Source organism: Anguilla anguilla, chromosome 6 (assembly GCF_013347855.1).
Source record: "Anguilla anguilla isolate fAngAng1 chromosome 6, fAngAng1.pri, whole genome shotgun sequence".
In the NCBI taxonomy this organism is placed as follows: Eukaryota; Metazoa; Chordata; class Actinopteri; order Anguilliformes; family Anguillidae; genus Anguilla; species Anguilla anguilla.
In genome coordinates this window covers 56,206,818-56,222,560 of record NC_049206.1, presented here as the reverse complement: position 1 = coordinate 56,222,560, position 15,743 = coordinate 56,206,818, and the positions used below count along the sequence as shown (strand labels likewise).

At 51.3% G+C, this 15,743-nt stretch overlaps 1 protein-coding gene across 2 annotated transcripts in view; it reads right to left on the bottom strand.

Annotated features, from left to right (window-relative positions):
* fig4a (FIG4 phosphoinositide 5-phosphatase a) overlaps positions 1 to 15,743 on the bottom strand; it is a 55,679-nt gene that overhangs the window by 22,321 nt on the left and 17,615 nt on the right. For both annotated transcript variants that reach the window (XM_035422000.1, XM_035422001.1), the window contains exons 11-16: positions 11,481 to 11,578; positions 8,758 to 8,891; positions 7,958 to 8,074; positions 6,797 to 6,842; positions 5,291 to 5,439; positions 4,590 to 4,756 (exon numbers count right to left, since the gene is read on the bottom strand). In XM_035422000.1, the coding sequence (XP_035277891.1) occupies positions 4,590 to 4,756; positions 5,291 to 5,439; positions 6,797 to 6,842; positions 7,958 to 8,074; positions 8,758 to 8,891; positions 11,481 to 11,578 (711 nt within the window). The remainder of the gene's footprint in view (positions 1 to 4,589; positions 4,757 to 5,290; positions 5,440 to 6,796; positions 6,843 to 7,957; positions 8,075 to 8,757; positions 8,892 to 11,480; positions 11,579 to 15,743) is intronic.

Sequence of the window (15,743 nt, the reverse complement as noted above, 5' to 3'; positions counted from 1 at the left end):
CACCCGGGGAAAGCTGATGAAAGGGGACTGATGGAAAATGAGCCTCTTTCTCTCTTTCTGACAAATAAGAAGCACAAGCCGATCTGGTCAGGGCTGAAAGAGCGGTCAGAAATGCACACACACACAAACACACAGGCATGCTCACACACACACACACACACACACACACAGGCATGCTCACACACACACACACACACACAAACACACAGGCATGCTCACACACACACACACACACACAAACACACAGGCATGCTCACACACACACACACACACACACAAACACACAGGCATGCTCACACACACACACACACACACACACACACAGGCATGCTCACACACACACACACACACACACACACACACACACACAGGCATGCTCACACACACACACACACACACACACACACACAGGCATGCTCACACACATACACACACACACACACACACACAGGCATGCTCACACACATACACACACACACACACACACACACACACACAAACACTCACGCACAAGCGCACACACACACACACACACCCAAACACTCACGCACAAGCACACACACACACAAACACACAGGCATGCTCACACACACACACACACACACAAACACTCACGCACAAGTACACACACAAACACACAAACACTCACGCACAAGCACACACACACAAACACTCACGCACAAGTACACACACACACACAAAACCATGCACACATGCATACGCACACACAAAACCATGCACGCACGTGTACTCCAAATGTAATTCCTGCAAGGTTCACGCGATATGGATGTAAATGCCCTCATATTCAGTTCCATTATAAATCCAATGTGCAGACTGTACTATATATGCACACACACACACATACAAACATGCACACACACACACACACACTACTACTACTATTACTGTCACTACTGGTCGTAATAATAAAAACCCTCACCATCATTATCACAGTAATAATCATACAGTAACAATGTGAAGCCATTTCATCTTTCTGAGTCAGGGGGAGAAAGCTCTTGCACGTGCCGGGCTGTTTACCTCGATAGCCTGCAGTACAGTTCAGGAGGATTATTATCAGTCTTACTCACTACCCACCTGGAGAGCCACGTGCCCCCCCCACCCCCCCCCGACTGCAAAGATACACCATTAAGCGGTAAATAAAGCTTTCTTACAGTAAAGTAATTATAAGCTTTCCACCATCTGCGGTGTTTTTCTGAGCTGTGATTTTTTAAATAAATCAGCGCACATCATACGGACATTAACCCTTCAATCACCAAAAATACGCCGTTAGAACGTTCGTAACTGCGCAACATTCTAATGCTGACGCCACAATCGCTGCTGGCAACTGAGAGCAATGGGAGTTCTAGAACACACTGACGTGGAATTCTGGGGGGAAAAGAAGAACATTCCGGAAGACCAGCTCTTCAAAGGGGTGCAGGAGGAGGACAACACCCTCGCATGGCGGGGAAATGGCAGGAGCACTTGGCGGTAAACGCAGTCCTGCTTTTCAGTCATCCGAAGAGAACATGGAAGGTGGGGGGGGGGGGGGGGGGGCATGGCTTAGTGGGTGCTACTATGGGGACGTACGTAGGCAACTCGTAATTTCCCCCTGCAATCTCGAAAACGTTCACGCAAAAAAGCGTCCTGCCCCTTGATTGCCGATGGCTCTGGGTAACGACAGAAGTGAGTCCTCGCAGGACCGCGTAACGGAGGCGTTTGTGTCAATCACTTCCCCCCGTAACGCCCGCCCCTGTTTCTGTGGCTTCGCCGCGGCGCCCCGGATCTGGGTCACCTCCGTCTGGCGCCGGGGACGAAGAGCAGAGCGTTTCACAGACCCGAGCGCACCTCCTGACCCCGTTTCTGCGAGACACGGTTAAAAGGTGAGATTATTATTTTTTCCCCTCCCCTGTGCGGAGGAAAACCTGCCGAGCCGGTGGCTGACCGAACACGACCTCTCTCGCACCCTTTTATCTGCGATTCGGAACGGTCGCCGTCCTGTCGCTGGGGCGCATGTGGACCCCAGGGCCCACCGAAACGTGGCGATGCCTCCACGTGTGTAACGGTTCGAAATGAGCCGCGAGAAAGGACCCCGGCAGCTCGCGGTAAGAAAGGGTCGAGCCAGCCAAGGAGCATGGGGTCAAGGGTCAAGGGTCAGGGGTTATGTTTTATTATTGTTTTTTTTTAGGGCGGGACACCACCACTGACATCTTTAAACAGCTCAACCACAATTTCCCTAATCCACCCGAATGGGTACTATAGTTCCCATTCACCCCCTCCCACCTCTACCCACTCAAAAAAATTTCCCATCTCTGAACTCCATACTGACTGGAGACCCTACATTACATTACATCACAGACATTTAGCAGATGCTCACATCCAGAGCGACTTACACTATTCCTTCCCCTTCTGCTGCCAAAATGATTCGGACGCTCCAAAGCCCCCCCCCCCCCCAAAATCTCTCCACTAATTAAGAAGACTAGGAGGCATCCTCCGATGAAGCAGGAGTACTCAACCAAGTCTGTACAGGAGAGGCCTGAGACCAGACGCTAAACGCGCCGTGCGGCTGGCTGGAACGCGCGCGGGCGGCAGACTGACCCGCCCCAATTTCCCCCGCGATCGTTCCGCCGAAACGAGGTCCCCGTCGTGCGCGGAGGCGTTCTTTTCGTCCCGCCAGCGCTCGTCTCTCCCGTTTCGATTCATTACCCGCTCTTCTCCTGCTGCTTCGCTTTGTAATACCGACTTCCACCCCCCACCCCCCCCCCCCCCCCTCGGAGCGCAGGACCAGAAATCACGCCGTAAACACGCCGAGGCCGCCAGGTAATTTTGCCGAAATAATCGAGTTGAAAATGAGGAGCGCGGTGACACACAAAGGTTTCGGGCCCGTCTGGGGCGGTAATGGCGGCTCGGCACGCCGCCGCCGCCTTCGAGCACGCTCTCCACAGGCACCCCCCCCCCCCCCCCCCCCCGCCGCCGCCGCCGCCCCGCCCACGGACGCCTCGCTGGTCACGTGACCCCTTGCCCACTTCCGAAAACTGGAATAGACCCTCTGTAGACCAGGTTCATATGGAGAAGGACTGTGCCTCAGAGGCGTCCGGTTCTTCAGGCAAGTGTGCCGGGGGGGGGGCAAGGTTTGAGTCAGGGCCCCTGACGCTACCGCGGCGCGTCCGGCAGGTGGGAAGCTCGGCGTGTGAAGCTCGGCGGGAATCCACAGGAAGCGGGCGTGGCTCGGGCCCCCCGGGGGGGGCGGCGACACGGCCTCTCAGTGCTCAGAGGCCGCGGCGAAGCAGAAAGTAGCTCAGCGCCAAACACACACATCCGCTTCCGCCACGGTCCAATTCCCCCCCCCCCCTCCGTTGCCAGAGCAGCGACGGGCGGGAGTCGGACACAGAGCTGGCCGCACAGAAACCCACCCGACTCACTCGCAAGCCCTGCAATGCATTATGGGGGGAAAAAAAGCTTTTAACACTAATAACTTTTCAGGTTTTTGTTGTTGTTGTTTTTTTTTTTTTTTTAAAGCTTATAACGTGGTGTTAATCAGTCTGGAAGCCGTCCGAGGCGCCGAACGCGACAGATTTTTTACGAAACATGGCGGAACGCGGGCTTTGATTCGCCGCGTGATAAGGAAGCGGTCGCTCGTTTGCGCGCGTGAGAAGTGTACGGCAGCGCAATCCGGAAGACTCAGAGGAAGCTTTCCATCTCCTTCGCTTTAATTGGAAACAGAAGAGGAGACCGCGCGTTTTATTACGAAGATAATTCTTACTGCGAGGGGGGGACAGGACTTCAAAAGTAAGGAAATTAAAATTTGAGTTCTCGACACGAGCCGATTTACAGTTTTGTCAGTTAAGACCCACCCTCCCCAAACCCCAACCCCCCCCCCCCCCCCCCCCCCCCGCCCCCTCCCACTCCAAAGAGAAAGACACCCAGAGTACAGAGTGTAATTTAGTGGAATTATTATTTTGTACAAGCTGACAACCTTTGTGCCTAGTTACTGTAGAAGCAAACACGCAGTGTGTCATTCGCGTGCGCCAAAATGACGGACATCGAGGAGCGGAACAGCGGGAGGGTAACGAGACAAAACAAAAGGCTGAGAAACTTCACTCAGAATAATTTTCATATTAGCCACCCCATAATTTCCCTGTAAATCCTAACGGCGCGCGGTCCCAAAGCACCGCAGGCAGGCTATCTGATTCATTACCTCATTAAAGGTGGGGCTCGCTCCATAAAGCTGGCTGAAAAATCCTTATTGAATTTTTTAGGGAAAAGATTGAATAAAAAAGAGAGAGAAAGCGAGAGAGAGAGAGTGAGAGAGACATAGAGAGAAATGGACAGAAGGAATCAGAGCGGGATAGGGGACAGTGAGACCCAGAAATAAAAAGAGGAAGACAAAGAGAGAGAGAGAGAGACAGAGAGGGAGAATGGAAAGAGAGGAAGATAGAGGGAGAAAGAGTGAGGGTGAAGACAGAATGGAAGAGAGAGAGATCATGAGACCGAGAGGGAGATGGAGAGAATGAGGGACAGAGAAAGAGGAAGAAGAGAGGGAAAGGTAGATTGAAATGCCATGGCTTGTGTAACAGGTGGAGGTGCTGTACCTGAGAAGGCGTTGCTATAGTAGCGGGACAGGGTCTGCATGATGTCTTTGGAGTGCTGGGTCCAGGGGGCGATCTTTCGGTAGGTCTTGACCCTGTGCACCAGCTGCGAGCCCCCGTACTGCAGGGAGAGGGTGTCCCCGTGGTCCTCGTACAGCTCCTCAAACAGCCTGGGAAAGGGGCGCAAGGGACACCCTAAAAAAACCTGCAGGGGCTCCACTCACGCCCCTGCTCACAATCTACTGTGCAATTCGGGGTGCAGGTCCTTTTTCGTTCCATCTCTACAGGGCAAATGGCAGAAATAAGAGAACGCCACCTGCAAACTGCAAAAAAATTTAAATAAATAAATTTTAAAATGCATTGATCTGACCCTTGTTTCTTGTTTCTAAAACTTCCCCACTACGTACCAGGTCACTGCTATTTCCCTTCACGGCTTCAGACAGGTGATACAGCAACTGCCGTCTCACCTGAGCTGCTTTTTAACAACCGGAACAAACGTGCACATCAAACTCGGCAAAGAGTGCAGCGGCACCACAACGAGAGAGTGGGACAGACACGGGTTCAGCTCAGCCAACACAAACTCAGTAACCCGGCTATGAGTCCATTTGACCCGAGCAGCCTCGCAGGGGAAATAAAAAACAACAACCCAGGGGGTTAGAGAGGTGCGAAATGGCCGTGAAATGGCGCGAAAAAATGGCGTTTACCTGACACAGTCGGTGTCGAACTGCAGCTTGGGCTTGTCGATCATGCCCAGCGCGTACAGCTGGTACGCCAGGGCGCACTTCCCCACCATGAACTGCGCCGTGTTGGTGCGGTCCAGGCAGTCCACGCAGTTGGTCCGCAGCACGCCCGTCTGCACCGCGGCCGCAGAGAGAGAGAGGGAGAGAGAGAGAGAGAGAGAGAGGGGTTATAGGGCCCCGGGCTCGTCGCCGCGGCGACAGCAACAGCAACTTTAGTTCTATAAACGGAATGAGCAAACGGACGCCCCGAACAGCCCGTTCTCGTCAAAGTCAGCGCGGCTGTCTTCGAGGGCGCTGACTTTGAAGGAAGGAACGGACGGCTGGGAGGGGAAAAAAAAAACTTTGCTGTTGTCGGGAACGCTAGAGACTCTCTGTCACTATGGCAACATCCTCTCCTCCATGTTGACATCCGCAGACGTTTTGCACAACGACAACAAGGAGAACCGGAGAGTTCTGGGTTTGGGGCTCGGCTGTGCTGGCTCCCCCCTGTCAGCAGGGTGATTCAGTAGGGGCGCACCGATCGATCGGCCGTGGGTCGGAACCGGTCGGTTTTCGCCCCCAAAACAGGGTGACCGGTGACCGGCGGGCTTATTTTTATTTGGGCCGATCGGTATCCGGGTTTTATGACGTAAGAAAGGTGAGCAGAGTCCATTCGCAAGCTGCATTGGAATGCTGCTGCTGTTACATCTTTCCCAAAATGTCAGCCGTCTGCAAGCAATACAAAGTGAGTGAACCGGACATTAAAGGTCTTTTGTTTTTCCCCCAACCTGGGTCTTATTTTCGTAATATTTTCCATCAATCCTATTGGCTCTGATAGTTTCTCACACCATCAGCTTCAAAATGGCTGGTACAGGGGCATCGATCCAGAGGCTATGTCTGTGCTTCCTTTTTTTTTTTTAAATTGACATTTAATCTCATCTTCCGTTGGAAGCACTTCCTGTGACGCATGCAAGGCGAGAGAGAAGCACTTCAAAGCGGCAAAAATAATCTACAGGACGGAAAATGGGTCCCGCATGTACACTTCCAATTTGAGTGATCGGGGGGGATGACAACATTGTTTTGCCACTTTCAACAACAACCTTTAGACAACCCCGATCTGTTGAAAAATGCACATTAAATCATAATCATAAAAATACCTCCAGAGAACCGCCCCTTGAAGGCTTGTTTTAACTGCACAGTACAATGTATTCATTAGCTCTGTACATTGCATCATTAGCCATTAGCTCCGTACATTGCATCCATTATCCATTAGCATTTCGCTCCGTACTTTGTATCCATTAGCTCTGTACATCGTATCCTTTTAGCCATTAGCATTTAGCTCCATACATCGTATCCATTATCCATTAGCATTTAGCTCAGTACACTGTATTCATTAGCGTCTAGCTCTATACAACGTATCCATTATCCATTAGCATTTAGCTCTGTACATTGTGTCCATTAGTCATTAGCCTTTAACTCTGCAGAACCTACCTGCATTCGGCCGTGTGATGTCACACATCCTCCCAGGTCGCCCCACCTGGATAAATAAGATAAAAAGGCCACACAGCAGAGGGCTTAATGTCAGTCAAGGTGTCCCAGACCTCATTGCATTTCACAGTTGTCAGACAGAACGAGCGGAAGTATTTTGGGGGTGGGGGTGGGGGGGGGAGGGGGTGTCAGTGTCAGCCATTATCCCTGACAGTGAGCTGCTGGCTGTTACACCCTGACCTGCTAGAGGAAGGTGGTCTTTTTTTAATTTTTAAATATAACACATTTTTCTTTTACACTTTGTTTCCAGGAACACTGAAGGCGATTCCAGAAAGGCCCAAGGTAAGCCGACAGACAGTGTGCGTTCAGTGAAACATTTAGCCACTCAGTAATTCACTCACAGAAGCATGAATGCTTTTTTTTTTTTTTTTTTTTTTTTCCACAATTACGCAGAAGCGCCTTCGAAAAAAACAGTGCGGCTAATTCTGCTAATGTAAGCATGTACTAAACCGCTCGTGACGACGTCTCCACATTAGCCGCCAGGGACATAGCAGCACTGTATGTAATATGGTCCCCCCCCCCCCCCCCCCCCCATCCCGATTTGGAATACCTCATCACGCTCTCTCACGCTGCAGCACTCGTCTTGTTCACCATCTGGCGATATAATGGTGCGGGGGAGGGAAACTGCTTCTTGACACCGGATCAACAATTTCCCAATTTAAAGGAGCAAACGTGTCATCGCTGCACTTCGCTGCCGCGGGCACTTGAATAAGGGGGTTAAAGTGTCTCGCACTCCGCTGTAAGGTCGGAGTTGGACCCGCGGTGCATTGTGGGCCGTCACGGCGTGCGCCAGATGCATTCTGGGAGAAGCGTCAGACATACCCCCATACAGTAAGGACCCTGATCATTTAATAAGGAGCTGGTGCGCTCATCGCTGTTTTGTGAACCCCCCCCCCTCAACCCCCCACCACCCCCCCCCCCTCGAATTTTACAGATATTTCATTAGGACTGGCTGCCTGACTGTGGCACAGGAACCTCCTCCGACACAGGCTCAGTGCTATCGCAAAATTAGCGAGGAGCTCCTCGTTTTCCCAGTGACTACAGGCAAAAAAAAATAAGGAAAGAAAACCCGCGTCGGTTCACGGGCGGGAGGGAGCGGCTCACCTCTCGTCCGGCCGCAGGGTGTGGCAGTAGAAGTCCGAGCGGTTGACGAAGAAGCCCGTCCGCTTGACCACGTTCTCCGCGATCAGGCTGAGCCGGTCCAGCACGTTGCACAGCTTGCTGGCGTCGGCGTTTCCGGGGGATTCGGTTGGCAAAACGAACGGAAAAATCTCATTAGCGGGCAACCCACCCCTCTACACTCACGCTTTCCAAATACAGCTACAATAAATAAATAAATTAAAAAAGCTTTTCTTATTGAAACTCCGCTCAGTAAAGCTTTTAGGGGTCGTGACGGCAAAGGTAAGAGTGAGCGATGCACAAAATCACAGGTGGCACGAATCGAAAGGTGCGTAAAGATGACTTTTTTTTGCGTTCTGCCCACTCTCCCCCTGGAGTGTTTCCATGGATACCTCCATTTTTATGCCAGTCTGGGTAACAGGGCAAAAGATGTAGCCTTAGAGCTGGGCGTGTAATCTGAAGGTTGCAGGTTTGGGGGGGGGGGGATAAAATTTGAGAAATACATAGCATACACACGTCCAACAGGCTGGGCCAGATGCAGGGCAAAAGAATAAGACTATGAAAGAATAAAGGACATCCACACACCAGCAAACGCTCCCCTGTGCAACTTCTTTTTTACCGAAGAAAGAAAGGTCTACGTCTGGCAAGAAGGGCAACGTAGGCCGGTCGAAACGTTGCATCTCGAATAAACCACAAGGGCAGCACTTGGTGTGGAGCAGATATCCCTTGTTCGCACACGGAAGACGCGTCTGGCCGCAGAAAGGCATTGTGGGTGGCGGCCGTACCTCTTGGTGTAGCGGGCCATGTCCCAGGCGATGTAGTCGATGCAGTGCGCCGGCGGCAGGAACTGGTTGAGGTTGATCACCGCCGGGAACAGCTCCTCGCTCAGGATCTTCTCGTGCTTCCTCTTCTCCCGCTTCTGCAGGGGGGGGGGCGGACGGCCAGCACAGAGAGTGCGTGATGTCACAGAGAGAGAGAGTGTGATGTCACAGAGAGAGTGTGATGTCACAGAGAGTGCGTGATGTCACAGAGAGAGAGAGTGTGATGTCACGCATGATGTCACACAGAGAGAGTGTGATGTCATACGTGATGTCACACGGAACGTGATGTCATACGTGATGTCATACAGAGAGAGTGTGATGACATCACATTCCGTGTGACATCACGTATGACATGTGTGATGTCATACAGAGAGAGTGTGATGTCACGTGTGATGTCACAATGGTCCTGTGTGTGACACACTGCGCAGGATTTGATGTCAATTCCATTTCTACTTCAGTCAATTTTGGGAATTAATTGCAATAAAAAAAGAAAAAAAAACCCATTTATTTATAAACCAGATGAATCCCGCTGAGATAAAAATATCTTTTTCAAGTGAGCCCTGGTCACGTGACTGCAGCAGACAGGACATAATGGCAGCATAATGTACTGTTACAGCACAGCACAAAACAAAACAATCAAAGCCAAAATAAAACCGGAGTCCTAGGAGGATGTTTCATGTAATTAACTGCCTGGATTGAAATGGAATCGAACGCTGTATCCCTGGAGACGAGGGTCGGCGCCATAACGACCAACCGCAAGCAGTAATGGCGGACTCTGAAGGAGGTCATGCAGGGAAAATACAGCCCTAGTCATCGTTCTTGACAATCACCCCTCTCCCCCGCCCCCCCCCACCCCCCTTTTATTTTCGGAGAGAGAAGAGGCACATGGGGAGCCCCATGAGGAGGAAAAGAGGGTGGGTGCACACACCATCGCTTCATAAGGGGGGAACCGAGATATGTAACGAACAGCCGAAATATAACGCCATGCTTCTGCGGTGCACCTGGCAAGCTGCTGATTTTAAAAACGAAGAGTCATTTGAGAACTAGCAGGGAGAAACGTTCTACTTTTTTTTTTTACATGTTAAATATTTGTCTTAAAAAGAGGGAAAAGAAAAAAAAGCAGACAGAATGAGTGCGCTTGCTCCTGACCAACGGTGTGGTGAGCCTGAAACTGAGAGGCAGTCAATACACCACCGTCTTACCCCCCCCCCCCACGCCCCCTACCAGCCCTGTCTTTCATCTCAGGCATGGCTTCTGATCATCACAGGAATGAACTTAAGAGGGGAGGAGGAGGGGGGAGGGGGGGATGAGAAAGAGAGGGAAAAAAAACAAACTCATTCTGCAGTCTGACCTTTCATATCAACACACGCGCATCAATCAGCTTCCTCGCCGCCCTGGGCCGCCGGGGTCCAATTACCAGCGAATTACAGCGCAGTTCATCGCAGCTGTCGCTTACATGCACCTCTCTCTCTCTCTCTCTCGCACACCCTCCCTCCATCTCTCTCCCTCTCACTCTCTCTACCTCCATCTCTCTCCCCTCCTCCATCTCCTTCTCTCTCTCCCTCCCTCCCTCCTCTCTCCACCTCTCTCCACCTCTCTCCACCTCTCTCTCTCTCTCTCTCCCTCCCTCCCTCCTCTCTCTCTCCCTCCATCTCCCCTTCTCTCCTTCTTCCTCTCTCTCCCTCTCCTTCCATCTCTCGGTCTCTCCTCTCTCACCCCCTCTCCCTCGCTCCCCTTCTCTCTCGCTCTCCCTCCCCCCCATCTCTCCCTCTGCCTCCCTCCCTCCCTCTCTCTCAGAAGGTGCCGTGGCTGGGGTAGAAATCTTAATTAGCATTTAAATCAGGGACGTGCGGGAAACGGCAGCAGAGAGGTCCGCCGCGGTTAGCATAGCGCGGACAGGCTCATCTACATGCTAACGAGGTCATTTGCACACAATGTAGCGAGATTTTTGCGGCGGGGCTGGCAACGTTTTTGGGGGAGGGGGTTGGGTGGGGGTGGGGTGGGGTGGGGGGGGATGCGCACGCATGCCTGGCCATGTGAGAGCCGCCCTCCGCCTCCCCGCCCCCCTTCCCCCCTTGGGACCGCACAGCCGACACAAACCGCCACTGCCGGCCAGACAGAGCCACCGCTGGGATTTTAACGGTTCGATTCCTGCCCCCCCCCCCAAATCCTCCATCCCAACACACACACCACACACACCCTTTCCTCGCCTCCCGTCTAAACACTGGTGGCAGGGGGGCCCACTGGGCTCCATCGCTCTAAGGGGGGGGGGGGGGGGGGGGGGGGGGGGGGGGCACCTGTACCTCAGGACTGAGGCAAACGCAGCGATACAGCCCTAATTTTAATCGTGTAAAAATGGATGCAACGTAATGCAATGTTAAATACTTTAAAACACCTCATCGAGCACTAACTAACTGGCAAAATATCCCTAAGTCATATTTGGACTCCATCTCTTGTTGATCTTTATTGACTCATTCATGGTCAGTGGATGGGGTGGGGTGGGGTGGTGGGGGGGGACTAAATAAATGCAACAAAATTAAAAACATAACAATGGGGTGCATTTTGCAAAAGAAAACATGGCTGCTTTATGGCTGGCAGCCTCACAAGGCCCTGAGTGAGAGAGCCACAGCAACAGCGGGACCGGCGAGCACGAGGAGGAGAGCGCGGTCGCCATAGCAGCACGTTACCTTGACGAGGTTGAGGATGATTATGGGGGAGCCGAACCTCTGGAGCATCTGGTCGAAGTGCAGGGCGGCGACATGGGCGTAGGGGTCGGCCTGGTCCACTGGAGCACGGAGACAGGCGCCCGAATTAGACCGCGGAAAGAGCCGGAAGCACACGCCGCGCGCACGGACCAGCGAGGCGTCGCTCGGAGCGCGCGTCAACATTCGGGGAACGCCGAAGGGCAGCGTTTCCCAGAAACCTGACGTCCATAATGCCCTCACGCATGCACACACACATGCACACACATGTACAAACACGCGCGCACACACACGCACAAGCATGCACACACACGCGCGCACACACACGCACACCCATGCACACACACACGCACACACATGTACAAACACGCGCGCACACACACGCATGCACACACACACGCACACACATGTACAAACACGCGCGCACACACACGCATGCACACACACACGCACGCACACACACACGCACACACATGTACACACACACGCACACGCATGCACACACATGTACAAACACGCGCGTGCACACACACACGCACACACATGTACAAACACGCGCGCACACACACGCACAAGCATGCACACACACACGCACACGCATGCACACACACACGCACACCCATGCACACACACACGCACACACATGTACAAACACGCGCGCACACACACGCACACGCATGCACACACACACGCACACCCATGCACACGCACACACATGTACAAACACGCGCGCACACACACGCACGCTCACACACGGACACACATGTACAAACACGCACACACACACACGTGTACACATACACACACACGCAGACTAACTCTCATGTACACACACACACACACACGCGCACACACACATACACACACACAGACTTACTCTCATGCACACGCACACACACCCATGCATGCATGCACACAAACACACGCACACTTTCTCTAATGCACGCATGCATGCACACACACACACACGCACACACACACACACACACACACACACACACACATTGTCTCTCTCGAACACGCACGCACACACAAATACACACACACACACACACTCACACAAAACAAACAGTGAATAAGTATCAGCAAATAAATTAGAATTAAGCAGAAATCAGTAAAACAAAGGGCAGCTTCATAGTAAGTAATAAATAAATTCAGATTCTATTCACAGCTCTGAAATATTCAGTTAATTTGAAGAAGAAAAAAAACCTGCCATCTTCTAATCTTGGGGAAATCTGGCACAACAGAAAAAAAACAGTTTACTTGTCATATAAATGGTTTCCATTTTTTGACCAGCGCAACACGAGGCAGTCATAGAACTTTAAAAAAAAAAAAATTTTTCCCAGCATTAAAAGACCTGGGAGAAATGGGTCACAGACCACCTCTCCATCGCGTGTTCGCGTCCCATTCACCTCGCAATTGACAGACTGTATAATGGCTTCGCGGTAATCAAAGCAGCAGCCTTGGAACGAGAAACGAGCGTGTTTCACAACAGCCCCGTCGCCCCCTGGGGCGCGACATCGACCGCTCGCCATCGGGCTGAAAACAAAGATTCTCACCTACATACGGCACGCCAGCTCAAACTCACGGAAAACGGCCCCGGGTTTGTGCCATTGGCACGGGGGGGCGGGGAATGAAAGGACTAGTTACAGTCACCGACCTTGTGCCCATTACAGACAAATGCGGCGGGGATGTGATTATTTATGCTAAGAGGGGGGGAGGGGGAGAGGATGGCCTCCATTGTCAATGGTAGAAAGCAGTGATCTAGAGCATTTATAGTCTCCATTTCAGTGCATGTCATGTAACCTGTGATATGTAATGTCTGGTAAATATTAGGCTACTTAGAAACGTAGCGTTAAAAAAAAAAACAACTTTTGAACGAAGCTTCAGGAAAAAAAAAAAGTGTCGTTCTAAAACTGAACAACAGTTGAGTGTGAGAAACCTTCCCTGTGTGACGTGTGCTTGTGCCCACAGAGTAAAATCTATACTGCAATAACTCAAGTTAAATGCCACAAGAACTCGCAAACCCATACACTGTTGGAATGAGCCTGGCCGATTAACACAGAGTACTGTGTACAATCAAGCGCTGATTTTAACTGAAAATCTCCCCATAAAATAAACAAAGAATAAAAAAGAAAGGGCATCCCATGTTTTCCACAGTAATGCAAATTGATCCAGTAGCATTCTCCTTTGCAAACTCAGTCTTTCACAGGTGTGCATCCACCTGCATGTTCGCCAGTTCTCTTTCACAGGTGTGCATCTCTTAGCAGGTATGCCACCTCTCTTTCACATTTGCAAATCAGGAAATGACTTTTTAATTAGGAAATGAATGTGTCGTACGTTCAGTACAGGCAGCCTCTGTTACAAAATGGGTTCCAGGCATAGAAGGCCGGGTACAAAGAGAGACACAAGTTCATTTTTAATGGTCAGAACAGGACCTGAAACGGCGCTGAATGGTTTATTTGCAGTTATTATTACGCTTGTTAAGCGTTTGGGTCTTCCGTTCTTCACTCACGCTAAAAAAAAGCACAAAAAAAACTGTAAAAAAATAAATAAATAAATAAATAAAAACTGTTAAAATCTGAGACGGCTCTCTGAACACAAACACACCGTTGCCTTGGCGGGGGGGTGGGGGGGGGTGGGGGTGGGGGGGGGGGGTATTTAACCGGGCTGGAAGGCCAGAGAGGCGCCGTGTTGATAACAGCTTCAGGAGGTGACTTCGGGACACGGCCCTTTCGTCCGTCCAGCGCACAACAGATCGCAGAGAGAACACAAAAACACTCGTGGCTTCTCCCTCGCGATTGGCCCTGCCGCCTGACGATTGGTTCTGCCGCCTGACGATTGGTTCGGCCGCCGTCTCCTCGACACCTGGAGAACTGGGCCAGCCCCACGCTGCCCCTCTGTCATCTCTCCTTGGGCGACCCTTTCCTCTCTTGTAATCTGAAATCCCGTACCGCTAGCCCCCGTACCGGGTCAACGTTTAAAATGGTGGCGCCTTTTCTATTAAAAGGACTTCCAGGTAGTTTCAGTTTTTTTTTTTTTTTTACACTAGGTAGGGAACAGTGGGCATTGTGGGTGAGCGTTCTGATCACTGCTGGCTGCTCATTGGTTGTGAAACCTAATCCTCCTCAGTAAATGGTTCAAATGAAAGTTTAATCTTAAAAATTGATCCGTTAATCATCGGTATTTTGAATAATTAAACAGTGCCTCACAAAAGACATCTGATCCACCCTAATGTAGACTACCGGGCTGTGGACCTTTCGACAACCAGGAAAAACATTTGAAAACGAATCGTTTTACCAGCCATTGAGGTGTACTTCAATAGTACCAGTTACAGTTTAGGCTGTCAATGTTTCGACGGTTAGCTGCGCTAGCTGCTTCGTATGCCACCATTTGCTCTGGCGGCACAGGGAATCTACCAAAGCAGCGCTACCTTCATTAGCCTCGGCCCTCATTTCCTGCAGGAGCCATTTTGAATGCGACTGGACACGGTTCTGGTGCAGCCGTATGAAAATGCTAACAGTAACTGCCATCCTTATCCTCTTAGAGAGAGCAGACAGGCCTTCTTTTCTGTCTCTACAGGGGAGGCATCGCGGAAAGACATTCGGTCCAATTTCCAGTAAAGCACCGCAAGCGTTTCTCGTTTATTTACCCCCCCCCCCCCCCCCCCCCCCCCCCCACGCAGACAGAGCGGCTTTGCTTTTCATTCCGGTAATTTCCCCCCGACACGCACACAGTCACGGTCTTGTTTTTCGATTTTCACACTCCCGCGCCTTGCAATCTCTTCAAACCACCATCAAGAAGAAAAAAAAAATATATATATATATATATAAAAAAATCAAGCGCATTTCAAGTGCCTCTGTGAAAAACGGTTGCAATTTGCAAAAAAAAAAAAAAAAAAAACTTTCAAGTCCTCATTTTTTCTCTTCAGAAATACCAAATAAGAAACAGCAGCGGGCGGAGCAGGAGCAGCCGCCATTACGACAGTGGAGTAGGAGCAGCGGTCATTACTACAGTGGAGCAGGAGCAGCGGTCGTTACGACAGTGGAGCAGGAGCAGCGGTCATTACGACAGTGGAGCAGGAGCAGCGGTCATTACGACAGTGGAGCAGGAGCAGCTGTTGTTACGACAGTGGAGGAGGAGCAGCGGTCATTACGACAGTGGAGCAGGAGCAGCGGTCGTTACGACAGTGGAGCAGGAGCAGCGGTCATTACAACAGTGGAGCAGGAGCAGCGGTCATTACAACAG